This window comes from Nicotiana tabacum, chromosome 6 (genome assembly GCF_000715075.1).
Source record: "Nicotiana tabacum cultivar K326 chromosome 6, ASM71507v2, whole genome shotgun sequence".
Taxonomy (NCBI): domain Eukaryota; kingdom Viridiplantae; phylum Streptophyta; class Magnoliopsida; order Solanales; family Solanaceae; genus Nicotiana; species Nicotiana tabacum.
In genome coordinates, this window is record NC_134085.1 from 205,527,405 (window position 1) to 205,541,710 (window position 14,306).

The window sequence follows — 14,306 nt, forward strand, 5'->3', positions numbered from 1 at the left end:
GAAGAAGAAACAAGCCTGAGCTTAAAAATGTTCTCACCAGAATCAATAATAATTGAAAAATTTCGAGCATACTTATACAAAACTTAAAAGAATGAGAGAAACAATATTAGTCTTTTGCTCTCAGTATTTCTTGATGTTTTACAATAGAATGAAAGTCTCTATTTATAAATTATGTAACATTTCTATAACAGTCATACCTTGAATTGCTTCTTATCCGGCCACAGATTTGCATCCGATGTCACCATGGTTGAGTCACTGCTGAGTAATCATTCTTGACGCGTGTCGCTTCTAGTTTACCCATCTCTTAAGACCCACTTTTATCATATACAAAAATTATGGTAAGATTTTTGTAAAGCTACTTGCAAGCTGCATGCATGAGTTGCTTGTAAAACTGCCTGCATAAACTACTTGCGAGCTATTTATTTGATTGCAAACACAATTTAGGCTATTAACATCAATTTTCATGGTACAAAAAATTCAGATGCGGTGATTACAAAGTTAAAAAAATTCAAAGGATATTTCCTCTTATTGACCACGTAGAAATTGGGACGAATGGAAATTTTAATAGTAGCGTTGGACTTGACTCTTGAGGATATTATGTCCGATATAAGCGCGTAATGGTCCCACTCCAGCACGCCACGTGTCTTCCAGCAAATTGCTTCGCTAACCCCACCCCCACCGGTCTAAACCCAATCATTAACCCAAAAGCGCCCCCCTCGCAAAAGTCATTCATTCTCACACAGACACACACAACAGCCATGGCCGTTTCTCTGCTCTCAATTCCTCCAAAACCCCCTTTTTCTCATTAATTCAAATCACCGGAACCCTAATTTTGAGATGGTGCTTGTAACCGGAGATAGATACTTAGATTCGCTTGTAAAATTCGTCGAAAACAATGTGGAATCATTGATCGAAGGGACTTTGGTGCTTAAATTGAATCCAATTGGTCTTCACTACGTGCACTCTAGGCTCGAAGCCTTGTCGGAGCTCGAGAGTCTTCTATCAGGAGCTCCTGTAGATTATTTGCGTGCTTACGTTTCCGATTTAGGTGACCACCGTGCGCTCGAGAAGCTTCGCCGGATTCTTCGCCTTCTTACATCGCTTAAGGTTGTCTCCGTGCTGCCGCCTCCTGCTCGGGACCCGACGCCGTTGTCTCTTTTGCCGTTTGGTAGACTTAAAATTTTGGAACTTAGAGGATGTGATCTGTCAACTTCTGCCGCTAGAGGACTCTTGGAATTAAGGCACACTTTAGAGAAATTAATATGTCATAATTCAACTGTGAGTTTATAATTTTTTGCCTGTGAATTGAATTACACGTGCTATATATTTATTTGGGTTAAGCATTTTGATTGTGTGATTGATTGGATTGTTTGCAGGATGCTCTTAGGCATATATTTGCTAGTAGAATTGCTGATATAAAGAATTCTCCACACTGGAATAAACTGTCATTTATTTCATGTGCTCGTAATGGCTTGGTACTGATGGATGAGTCATTGCAACTTCTTCCTGCTGTTGAAACTCTTGATTTGAGCAGAAATAAGTTTGCTAAAGTGGATAATTTGCGCAAATGCACCAAGTTGAAGCATCTGGATCTGGGGTTTAATCACCTGAGAAATGTTGCATCCTTTATTGAGGTAAATATGGCATAATTATTTCGATGCAATACTGTTTTATTGTCTGTTCGAAGAACAATATTTGCTATGAGTATGAAAAGAAATTGGTCCTTACTATTATAGAACTTCTTAAGTTTCGGAATCGTGCCTTTCGAGCTTCTAGAATCCAATGGAATCTTCATAAAGTCAAGCAGTATGCGTGTTACGATGACCAATCAGTTCTCGAGCACAACCCATATTCATGCAAAGAATGGTGATTGAGGATCCAATCAGAGTTAATGAAATTTGGAGCAGTCATAAATACTTGCACTATCAACTCTAAATGACGTGGTAAAATTGCATTTGTGGCAATTATCTGACCAGTTCGAGAAACTCCATGCTCCTCATTGCTGGAATGAAGAAAAAGGATAGGAGAAAAGGCTTAACTAAATCGATAGTGTTCAAAAACTTTCTACTTTAGATGCAATGAAGGATAGTACGTCAATAGAGTATAGTCTCAAATATCTTTTTTTCGGCCAAGTTGGTCTTATATCCATTTCTCGGAGGGTTCGAAGTCGTAAGAGGCGCAAAGTAATATTTAGTCATAAATTAGCCGGTCTTAAAAGCCTCTCATGAAGTACTATTTGCTATTTATCCTGTGCTAATTCTACAATGTTGATTGATGTGACATAATTTTTGTTGTTCCAGCACCCTTTCTGTAATGTTGCGTGAAGTCTATACGAGCATGAAGTACATGGGACAATGCTTACAACATGTTGTTTTATAGAGGTTTTGTAAATGCAGGTCTCATGTCACATTGTTAAGCTTGTGTTGAGGAACAATGCTCTAACAACATTGCGTGGACTTGAAAATTTGAAGTCACTTCAAGGGCTTGATATTTCGTACAATATAATCTCCAATTTCTTAGAGATGGAAATTCTTGCTGGCCTGTCATCTCTTCAAAGCTTGTGGCTAGAGGGGAATCCTCTGTGCTATGCTCGTTGGTATAGAGCTCAAGTGTTCAGTTTCTTTCCAAATCCAGAGAAGGTGAGTTATCCGTTTGAAATCTTTTATGTATCAGTATCACTTGTCGGTTTCTGTTCCTAAATTTTCTTTTTGTCCATCCTCTGCTCAGAGTTTTACAGAGGAATCTGTCCCTTCATCTAACTTTTAGTCTTCGGACTTGCCCATTTTTTTTCTTCCATGATTGCACACTACAGATGGAGCTAGATGAAAAGAAAATCTGTACAAGTGAGTTATGGCAGCGGCAAATTATCATTGCCAGCAGGCAAAAGCGGCCTGCTAGCTTTGGATTTTATTCACCGGCAAGAGATGGGGCCAAAATAGAAGGAAGTATTAATACAAAAAGGGTCAGTAACTCCTTAGGTTCTCATTTCTAATTTGCTTTACTATACCCATCAGCAATTCTGAGTTCATCTTGATATACCTATTGCAGAAGAAGCTCTCACGTGTTGCTAGTATCGAGACGGAAGAACAGAATACTTCTATTTGTTCTGATATAGAATCTGTGTCTCTTGATATCGACAACCAAAGCAAGGAGGAGAATGCCCTTTCTGATGAGGAAGCTGAAATAGTTGAGTTGATGAACCGTATCGAGAATATGAAGAAGGAAAGATCTGATGTATGGCTGCAGGAGTTCAAAGATTGGATAAATGACTCTTCTGACAATTTTGTTGGTCTTGCTAGAGGCAAAGAGACTGTTTCCAGTAACCACAGAGATGACGAACTTAAGACACCAGACTAGAGAAAAACAGCTCGGAGAGACCTCAAAATATTTATCCGACTCTATGCTGGCTTCTGGAGATGACAGCAGCACAAATATACTAGAATCTGACAACTCATTTGCAGAGACGTCTGCTAATATCAATATGCTTCAGTACCCCAACCAAATTGGTGAAGCAGCTTCCAAAATCTTCCGCAATAACACAGCAGAGTCCGTTGAGATTACTAGAAGCCGGCATCAGGATAGTTTTAGACCTATAAATAATGAAGTGCCTCTACATCCAACTACGATACTCCCACAATCTGAATCCTTCTCAATTCAAAGAGGTGTTAAAATGAGCGCCAAGATCAATATTCCACCACTTACTGATACTGATAATATTTTGGATTTTCAATCATCCTTGGCTAGCACAGGATCACCTCCTCATTACAAGGAGGATATCCTGCATCGACGCCAAAACTTGGAAGAAGAATTCCTGCAGCTGTCCGCTGAGTCCTTCTCAGTTGCATCTTCTGATAGTGATACGAGCTGCAGTGATGATGAATACCCTGAACTGACCTCAATGTCCCTGGTTGATCAATCTCCTATCAACAACTTCTCAGAGAGGACTGTGGATAGCTGCTCTCCAGTTCATCTGCATATGGATGTATCCCATGAAAAATTGTATCCAATAAGAATAAATTGTAGATTCCCAGCAAGTTTAGGCGTTGAAGGAAACTCTAATTGCATGGTGGTCAGAGCATCAGATGCTTCCTCCTCGCAAGGGCATTTCTCTACCGACAGACAAGGTGTTGAAAGTGAACAAGTGATGACGCAGGACGTCAATTGGTTGGAGAAGAAAAAGCGTCGTAGGAAACCAGCTAGGAGAATAGTCTCATTGTGTGAGGAAAATGAAGATAATAAGACAGCAGAAGCCAAAAAACCAGATGTAGAAATAAATGGTTTTCGAGATGGTGTGGGGGTTGAAGCACAGTTTACTTCAGAGAGAGCTTCCTGCCAAAGTGCAATGAGAATAACCCTTGATAGTTGTGGCAGGCAAATTCATGCCAAGAGCAACCCATCATTACGGGGGGCGGAAAATCTAATTAAGAATTATTTTAGCAAAAAGGCTGCAGAATCTGGAGTTGATGAATCTTGTCAGAGATATATTATATGCAACTGTTTGCTAGAGGAAAGATCTCAGTGCATTGAAAGGTAGATGTAACATTCGTGAAATCTTTAATCTAACTGGAATAGAGCTTTGTGGACAGCAGACACTTAAATTGTCTACTACGTGCACTTCTGATGAATGGTGATGAGCTTGTCAGTTAACTGCTGGCAATTTTGGGAGGCAATTCTAATTTCCACTATATATATAAACTTTCTTTTGCTCTTTTCCCCTGTGTCTTAAAATTATTTAGTTTTCCTCTCTGAATTCTGGTGTTCAAATAATCAGCTTGCACATCTTGTTCCTTCAAAATTATGTATCAACATATTAACCTAAGCTTGAACCCCTTGTAGCTGCCACTGCTCTAAAACCGTTCTTTGTCAGTTTTCACACCCTCACCTAAGAATGCTCAGCTATCTCATTGCAATGTGAAGTGGTTCGTGGATTGGAACAGTGGTTTCAAGGGTGTGAAGGATGTTCCTCAGTTTGCAGGATGTGACAGAGGGTTATAAAAGCTGGTGAACCTATTTATGGGAGTTCAATTCTGTTGCCTTGCCCGCAAAAGGGCTAAATGGAATTCTTTAACTCCTCTTGAAGGTTAAATATACTAATTTCTGTAAAGGAAGGAAAATCTTAACTAAGTTTATGAATCAAGCACAAGTGTAGTTGGCTCTTTTAACTGGACTAAGTTGAAAGAAGCTCAGTGATAAAATTATTGCAACTTGCATTTATATAAAACAGAAAAAAGAGAAAATATTGGAACTTTTGAGACACGTTGATTCATATCTTAAATGAAATGATTATTTGATTCATCGGGAAAAAATTGGTCTCAGTGGAAAAAGTTTTCTAAAGTATGTCATGCATGGGAAGGAAGTCTCAAAAGTAAAACTAGATAGATATTGCACGAAGAAGCTACAATTATTTTGGTCTATGCAGGATGATAATATTATCTAAAGTTTGGGCGTGTTTTTGCTAATTGTCATGGGACGCCTAGATATAATCTTCCAGTGTTTTCTGCCATGTGGGAATCGACTTTAGTTTCACTAAACATATCATATGCCTCAATGAGATCATCTGGAGATTGTTTCTCTGTGGTGTAGTTTTGTTTAGGCACTGCCATGCATATACTTTGGTGAGCCTTAGTTATCTCAGCTACTGTTTTCTTTCCAAATTATTTACTGTGTCCTACTGAACCTACAGTGAAGTTGCTGTCACCTTGAGCAGCGAGCATAAGTTACATGTGCTACTCCTTGAAAACTCATGTGATGGGTCAGGTTAGCTTTACTGTGGTATGAACTTTTTGCAAGATGTGAAGTTTTTGTTCTTTGTGTTTATACTTGTGAGACTCAAATGATTCTGCATACTTACAAGCACTATTTATCTGTTGGCTTTTAGCAGGTTCAAGCTTTAAATTAGTTGGATGTCATGGTGTTGAACAGAAGAGAGAGATTTTTGTGGGTTTGGGACTCCAGATTATAAGGTTTGTGGGTTCTGTTTCATTTCTTTTTGTTTTGCTTGCCTCGTACTTTTCCAAAGACCTTATTGTGTTCCATTTTTCTTTCAAGTAGAGTGTGCTTCGAATGCGAAACAACCTACATCTTTGTGACCAGAAGCATAGACATTTCCAGAGAACTTTTATCTATATTGGCGTCTGCTGATTCACGTGCGGTGGAAAATAATTTTTCTCTGCAAAGGTAATCTATCTTGGCTCTGTACGTCTAAATTGGTTATGTGACAAAACTTTCAAGTTTTGTACTGTCTACTTTGATTTCCACTTCATCATGTGCTGGTTTTGGAAATTTGAATGACAGTTTGGAGCAGGTTCAGGCTGATCTGTTTGAAAGGCATGTTTGTGGAGGTTTAAAGATGAGCATCCTTCAGTATGCAATGGTGATGTTCTGGTGCAACAGTTCTAAAGGTATTTCTAGTTGCTCTTGCAGTTTTCTATATGGTTCATCCATATACTGATGCAGTCGAACATGGACTGAGAGTTGTCCTTATAGCTTCAGTGCTGATGTCAAGAAAAAGTGAATAGCCGTATTGTTTGATGAGTAGGTTAAGCTCTTGTTCTGTCAGAAGTTCATCATTGAGATGTTGCTTCTTCTGTTGTACAAGGCTAAGTGTTTTTAGTTAGTAAGGCTTTCTTGGTGTAAAGAAAGGGTGGCCTGTTTGCAAGCATTTCCATTTCGTTTCGTTATAACTTCAATCACTTTTACTTTATCCAAAGAAGTTTTAACTTGATTGGCAGCGGAAATAAGATGGCCGTAAGTAGCACCAACATGAAAGAAAAAGAACTATGTCTTATGAAACATGAAACTTAGTTAGCTAGGCAGCAGAAATCCATTATTTAGCTTAAACAGATGATCTACATGCTACAGAAAATAACATTCTTTTTACCCCTAAGCCGTGCATCTATTTTTGCTAGCAGAAATAGCATCCTTTTTGTTGTTCTCTCTTTGTGTCTCCTTTGATTGTGTAGGTAATTTGGTTTCAGTTCTTTTTTCCACTTTTCCTGTTTCCTCCTTTTTCGGTTGTGGGTTGGGGGGTTGGGGAGATTTGGATGTTGTTGGACAAGGAAACAATTGTCCATCTTGCGTTGGAGTACATATACTGGTCGACATAAATGTGATTTTCTTAGGTTGATAACACGTCTGCAGTGAATTAGGTTTGTTGGTTATAATGAAACTTCTATGTCATTGACAGAGGATCCATGGCTGGGGAGATCACTATTTGTGCTTGAAAGGCATTTACTTCTGTGCATGGAAGACGTAACCCTAATTGGGTCCCTTTCGGAGAGTGTATCTTGCTCTTCCTACTTCTCGTTGGACTCTTGTTGCCCCATTGTCGGCGTGTCTGAAGTGGTAATTATTTTGTTTATGAACATTTGTTTCTATCAATCTAGCAGCAGCATCTCCCCCCCCCCCCCCCCCAAAACCAAAACCAAAACCCACCCAAGTATATCAATCTAGTAGCATCCTATACATGGTCCCTTTCAACAGTTTATCCCTTGATTGTTGAGTTATGAGTATATAATATCATTCGTGTTTATATGGAACCTTTTTCTAGGGTCATATCATAAGTCGGTTTTACTAGCATGCTCGTGTACACTGATTTTGTCTCAATGCCATCCATCCTGATGAGAAATGTAGAAAGGAAAATATTTTCGGATACCTTGATAAAAATTATATTTTGGAATACAAGAAATCAAGAGTTCTTTTGTTTGGTGTAAAGAAACAAAGCTGATGATATGGATTTCCTTTAACTTTCAGGTAATTGAAATGACAGATTGCTATTGTGTGACCCTGACTTTGGGAGGTGTCATGTCAGATTTCCCTCTTACATTGAAGGAGGGCAAGGTAGTCGAGGATACGAAGCTCGTAAAGAGAAAACCTGTCTTGGGTCCCCAGAAATGGAAGCTCAAGTGGTTTTCAGAAGAAAGTCTCTTCAACTTTGTGGCTTTATTGCAAGCATTACATGGTGAAGCAACCACAAACCCCCTTGTATATCACCATTCAACGAAGTAAAATCTGTTTTTCTTTTTTCGGGGTTCTGTTTTATATTCATTTCATTCTTTGGGTCTGGTTTACTCTTCCTGTTCCCCCTGTCGGTGTTATCTTTGCTTTCCTTATTTTTCTTTTTTCCAGTGGATGTGTTTCCCATAGGTCTTCCATTCTTTGATTTATTGTGTAGGCAGTGAAATTTGTGTATAAAGTGTACGGAAAGAATCAGTGTATGAATGTCAGTTTGCGATGGTTGAGTTTTACGTGGGAGTAAATAGATTTTCGGTTTGACCTAGTTTTTAATCAGTACGAACTACCACATGCACAGAAGAGCAATTACTTTCCTTCTGGATCATAATTTTATTGTCCTGAATCAGTTCGGACGGCAAGCTATTGAATGCCCAAATCAGCAATCTCTTTCCGTTGGAATACGTTTTTGGCCAAATTGAACCTCTTCGAGGAGCTATGTTTCTTTGTGAATAAAAAAATGCGAAGGGTTCACATGCATTACGTTAGATGCATTGTCATAAGCAGAAGTTCGTTCTGTAGTTCAGATAAAACTCTCCTCCAGAGACAGAGAAAATGCCTTTGGGATTTGAAAGAACAAATATCAAACAATTTTTAGCTGACATGCAAATGCTACCTAACGAAACCTCGAGAATACTACAAAAAGGGCATTTATTGGGTTGTACCATTTAAATATGGATTGTTTTCGCCTGTAGAACTTAGGAGCCAAGCGAATGAAGGTGTATGACGTGTTGAAAATATAGCAGCTTTGCGTTCCTTAGAAATGGTCGATGTGATGAAGCTAATCTGCTATAGCAGCATTGCCTCACAGACTAGTTGCTCTAACGTTGCCAAATACCCTCAAAGGAAACAACTCAAACGATTCGCTATCTCCGGCTTTTCTTTGACTTTAGCCTCTTAAAAGCCATAAAAGTTACTGCAGCTGATAGAGAATACCTTGCAAAAATTTAAAAAGAAAACATCAGGTAAACGTAAAGAGAACAAATAAAAAGAGGAAATCCAAATCGTCACTATTCTTTTTGTTTAGAGGGCTGTCCCCTAATTTATTCCAGTCTGCAACACGGATCAAGCAAACATCCCCCTTTCCCTCTATTGCCAGTAGTGTCAATAACAGCAGCACTGAAGTTCTCTAGGTATCATCCAATTGAAATCTATACTGATTATGAGCTAGAAACTTCTAAACAATGAGTTGTAGTAGTTTTGTATCACAAATATTAATGAATCTATTTCATGCATGTGGAAGTCTAGTATAAACAAGAAATGATGCCAGCTCAATATACTTTATCTTAACAAAAAATTAATTTTCTCACTCTTAAGGAATCCAATATTAGCTCATCAAAACGTGATAAGAAAAGATTTGCCAGATAGAAGTTGGTAAAAGGAATCAAAATATACTAGTGAGATGAAATTCTTTTACGTTCGAGTTTTGATAAAAGTATTAGCATTAGACATAGACAAGAGGCAGCCTCAATAAGATGAGAGGAAAGATCGATATATCAATGGCAAAAAACTCAGAAGCATGTATTAGAACATATATTGAACAGGGAATACCATGTCAATGTATAGTTAAGATGCTGTTGCGGCATTACAGAACTTTGAACCAATGTGTTTGTATCCTTTGGAAGTGGATAGGGATTGCTTGGGTCGACATTATCATTGATGTCTTCAATGTAGAGTGTGTTCTCAGGGAGTCCACAAGCACGAGCAATGGCTGAAACATCAACGTAGAACCACTGGAACGAATTGGGATCATTTGCTGGAACAAATATACTGGGCTTCTCACTTCCTCTAACAACTCCAATCACCTCTGTGGGCTTAACAGTTGGAAGTTGATCCTGTTGATTGAATGCACTGCCATCAGGTGTCATGTTCAGATATACATGATTTTAATCAGGAACTATGCAAGGAAAGAGAAAAACCTCTTCTACTTTCTTCTTTTTTGATCCAAACATCCACCAGGAGCTCTTTGCACTCTCTTGAGATGGGGGCGCAGTACTTGAAGGCTGGTCATCAGCCCCAGCCACTTCCAAAGACTTGTCTCTCCAATTTCGTGGGACCCATCCCCTATTGACAAGAATTGGTGACTGCACGCTGAAAAGAATTTGACACGATTAGACAGATTTAGCCACTGACTTCTTTGCCAGACATGAAAATTTGTGATTCCATAGCTGCGTCCTACTCTTTCCAAAATTTTCTTCAAGAATTTTCCCCCATTTGGTGGGGTGGGGGGCTAACTGTGTGATGCATAATTTATTTTATCTATGTAAAAGTTAAATCAGGGAAAACATACACCATATGCCTACTCAAAGAAATTACAACTTAATTAAAGAAAGGAGGAGCTTCTTCATTTAAAAGGAACGGAGGAACTTTGTTAGATTCTACATGTCCTAACAGGGCTATTGTTCGATTTTTGCGCAGTTACAAACTTTGAGAAACTTTTTATACAAAGATGCGTCTGCTATGACTTCCCTACAAAAGTTCATCGTAATTCTTTTCTATTATCTGCTCAAATAAAATTCCGGGGTAGCTTCAGCCTTATATGGGAACACAAAGAAAGGCCAAAAGTGGAAGGAGTATGAGGATGGAGCGGCCTTTGCTCAAAGAAATAGGGCAAGGAGAGTCAATAATTAACATTTCCAGACAACCAGAAGGTCAAAAGTTCGATAATGGAGAATTTCAGGGGGGGATCACATCTCATCGAGTTTCGCTATATCTGCACTACAGGACCAACATTAAGATAGGATATGTAAAATTCGTGAACTATATAACAACAAGAGAAGATATAAGAAGGCAAAAAATTACAGCACAATAAATTTGAAGTGATTTTCCTAAAAGGATCAATAATTCAAATGAAAAGGTGCCAAAAAAGTAAAGCAAACAGAAATATTGATCTAGGGGATATCTCAATGATCGTATGATGGATGGTCCAATGCATACAAAGGTAAGGAGAGTAAAGAAGGTAGTAGATGGTGTAAGAATTAGTTCCACAACAGTCTAGAAACCGAGACATTAATCAATCAATAAATCCACTCACCTCAATCCTAATCAAATCCCAAGAGTACTGAAGTAAATTAAAAAAAGAGTAACCAAATTTCACTGAACCATAAGATGCAATAAGAAAGCTGAACGGCCGTAATATTGTATTGCAGTTGAGCTGATACATACATAGGTGAGTAAGTGGAGTTATGGGGGGGTAAACACTTGACGAAGTCCTAAAAAGATGCACCAGACTAAGAAGAAGTAAAGGAACTAAATGCTTGTTTTTCATGCACCAGACTTAGAAGAAGTAAAGGAACTAATGAAATTAATAAAATAAAAGTAAGGGAACTAAATTCTTGTAAATGAGAAGAGAAAGCTATTTTCAAGACTATATAAACGACAATATTGATTCTTTTATGTGCAGCCAAGTACATCAACCAAATCTTTTTATGCTCTCTGTAATAACCCAAGATCGTAACTCAGTGACATTTCAACTGCTAATTCAGTATTAAGTAACTTCCTTTTAACGTATATAGCAGGTGACTAGATGTAGAATAAATCCTGTTTAATGATTAACCAAGTTTGAGCCAGAAATAGATACCCAAAACAACTAATGCACAAAACATGCCAAAATTAAACTACTTTAGGTACACGTACCTCTTAGGATCATTTGCCAAAGGCATGAGAGGAGTAATAACATAATAGCCATTTTCAGTCACTCCTGAAATGCTTCTGGAGCGGGGCCCTATAAAAATGGACTTTTTCTCATCAAACACTCCACTACAAAGTACCCTGCGGAACTCCAAGGAATCCACATTTTCACTAGAAGGGGAAACCTCATTGCAGTTTAGAGGATCCATTCGCAATCTATTTTGTCTATACTCAAGCATTTCAATCTGCAAATAGTGATTGGTGTTACAATTTCTTTCTCAAGCAATCTTGCATTCAATAAACAGGCAAATTAACTGAAACTATATGAACAAACCACACTCCAGAACTTAGACACAGTGATTGATCAAACCAAGCAACAAAATGTATCCATCTGAAAAGAATTGCATCAACAGCACTTTTTAACACGCTTCCTTTATTATTATTTTTAAATCTTTTTGGATGACCGTACGGGCAAGCTTGTGCGCACCTCGGGTACCTGCTACCTCACACAAGCACACATGTATTTGGTAATTGTGCTGACCATCGCTTAGACAGATGGAGGAACTTCTAGTGTTTTTTGCCTCTCCGATTGAAACACACAATATATTGCATCATAGGGAAATGAGAAGTCTTCTAAAATACCAAAATAAATGTTTTTTTTTGGAAATTAAGATTTAACCTTTTCTTGCCTTCTGATGATTTGCCACGTTCCAAGGCCAAAGGTGATAACCCCAGGTACGAAAAGCAGTAACTTTGACAATCTAGAAGGTCCATTTTTCTCTGAGGAATACAAACAAAATGTAGTAATTCAGATCACCTGAATTCAGCAACGAGAAAGGGGGGAAAAAAGCAAAAAATACAAAAGAAGATTTTCCCATAAAACCTAAATCAGGAAAAATATTTACTTTGACAAGAAGAGAGAAGAAGGTGAGACCTGCAGGTTGAGTTTCAGGGGCAGAGATGGCTGCAGCTGACGTGGCGGCGGAGCAGAACCGAAGCTGCACTTCTCGTGTAATGTCACCACTTCGCCGGAGAAGATTTCTGGTTAGGGCTTTAGAGATGGAAGCTGCCATGATCCTACTGAAGCTTCCATTCAAAATGTCGTCGTTTTGATTAAAATTCGATTAACTTTATGGGCGAAAACGAAAATTACAGGAACTTCGAGGGGTTTTTGGTAATTTAGGTGAATATTGAGCGATATTTGATATAAGACGGCCCACATTCTCCTGACGGGCTACTAGCCCAATACCAAGTAAAACTAGGGCTCCTTTTGCTTCACTTCACTTCGCCGTTTATAAAATCTCGGATCCTGCTCGTCTTCTAAATAATCTGCAGCCGCGCCGCCTATCGTCTCCATTCATATAGTCGGAAAATGGCCGGAGATCTTAAGTATGAAAATTATATCTATTTTATATGTTAATTTTGTTATTTTATAGTTTATAGAAAAGGCAATCAGAATTCGTCACTGGTGCGCTTTGAACAAAGAGTAGCGCAATCAGCCCTTTTAGTTGCCGATAATACGCCGTTGCGGCGCGAGTTTATATGCTTGCATGTGTCGTTCTTAATTACGGCTTGTGCACTAATAAGCTCGTACATTTCATTGTTTATTACATTTTCACATTCAGATTGTTTATATGCTTTATTCACTTTCCAACTGATTCGTTTCACTTCTGAGCTAGACGCAAAAAATTTCCAGTTTTCTTCTGGTTGATTGATGATTTATGTAGCTATTTTGTTACAACTGGCGCGGCCGAAATAGGGATCTCCTCATCCTGCTCGATCTGAGGCTCGGCAATAGGTGCTGCTGCACGGGCTCTAGGCTGAGCTTTGCCTCAGCCCCGGCCTCTACCCTTGGTAGTGGCGCAACCTGGGGCTGTGTTCTAAGAGTAGTTTGATGGTAAATGATTACAAGTCCAGAATGCAGGATTCTTCTTCCTCATTGACGCCTGCGGTGAGTTTGCGAAACATGATATATTTTGTATGACCAACACATTAATGGATCCATAATTGAAGGTAGAAATGGGCAGGTGATTTCTGCCCTCTTATATTGGTGGACAAGAGTTATTGGTACTGTGCTGTTGAGAAGAGGTTTTGGCAGTGCCTGAACTCAATCAAAACTAATATTTTAATCATTTTTTTACCTTTGACCAGTGTGGCATAAATATAACTCAGTTGGACAAATTCTTGATATACATGCGCATAGTGAGCGTGAAATGGTCTCTAAATTAGAGAATGACAAAAAATTAAAAAGAGAAAGGGAAAAAAATAGCATCTTCAACCCGCCAGCTTTTTCGATTTTTTTTTTGGCGCTAGCATCGCTGCCTCCTGTTCCACCACCACTCCAGGGCCGGCTCTATAATTGTATGGGGTAAGGCAAGGAGTCCGAAACTTTTATAATGTTTTTTTTTGGCAAAAAATACATTTCTACTACTAAAAAAAAAGTTATATAAATAACTAAAATGCTGTGTTTTATTTTCTTAAACGGAAAGTTAGCCGTTAAAACAAAACGCATACTATATTGCGTATTATTAAAAAATTAAATTTTTTTTAAGGAAAACACAGTATAATATTGCGTTTTCCTTAAATGTAATATTGTACTGCATTTCCCTATTAATATTGGGCCTACTTCTGCAGAATCTGCTGGGAATATTTTTTTTAATGCAAAA

The 14,306-nt window shown here is 38.4% G+C and overlaps 1 protein-coding gene and 1 non-coding gene across 2 annotated transcripts; one reads left to right on the forward strand and one right to left on the reverse strand.

Annotated features, from left to right (window-relative positions):
* The first annotated feature begins 706 nt into the window (after nucleotides 1-706).
* On the forward strand, nucleotides 707-8,246 carry LOC107807443 (uncharacterized). The gene is made up of 11 exons (XR_012711136.1): nucleotides 707-1,278; nucleotides 1,377-1,634; nucleotides 2,397-2,639; nucleotides 2,813-2,962; nucleotides 3,049-4,530; nucleotides 5,684-5,757; nucleotides 5,882-5,963; nucleotides 6,052-6,177; nucleotides 6,295-6,401; nucleotides 7,187-7,344; nucleotides 7,753-8,246. It is a non-coding gene; the product is annotated as an uncharacterized LOC107807443 (transcript).
* A 267-nt stretch (nucleotides 8,247-8,513) lies between these two features.
* On the reverse strand, nucleotides 8,514-12,789 carry LOC107807444 (surfeit locus protein 1). The gene is made up of 6 exons (XM_016631823.2): nucleotides 12,575-12,789; nucleotides 12,320-12,420; nucleotides 11,647-11,885; nucleotides 9,930-10,101; nucleotides 9,562-9,845; nucleotides 8,514-8,946 (listed from the first exon to the last, which is right to left on the reverse strand). Exons 1-6 carry the CDS (start codon nucleotides 12,711-12,713, stop codon nucleotides 8,877-8,879), a joined length of 1,005 nt encoding a protein of 334 aa, XP_016487309.1. The 5' UTR covers nucleotides 12,714-12,789; the 3' UTR covers nucleotides 8,514-8,876.
* Nucleotides 12,790-14,306: the final 1,517 nt, after the last annotated feature.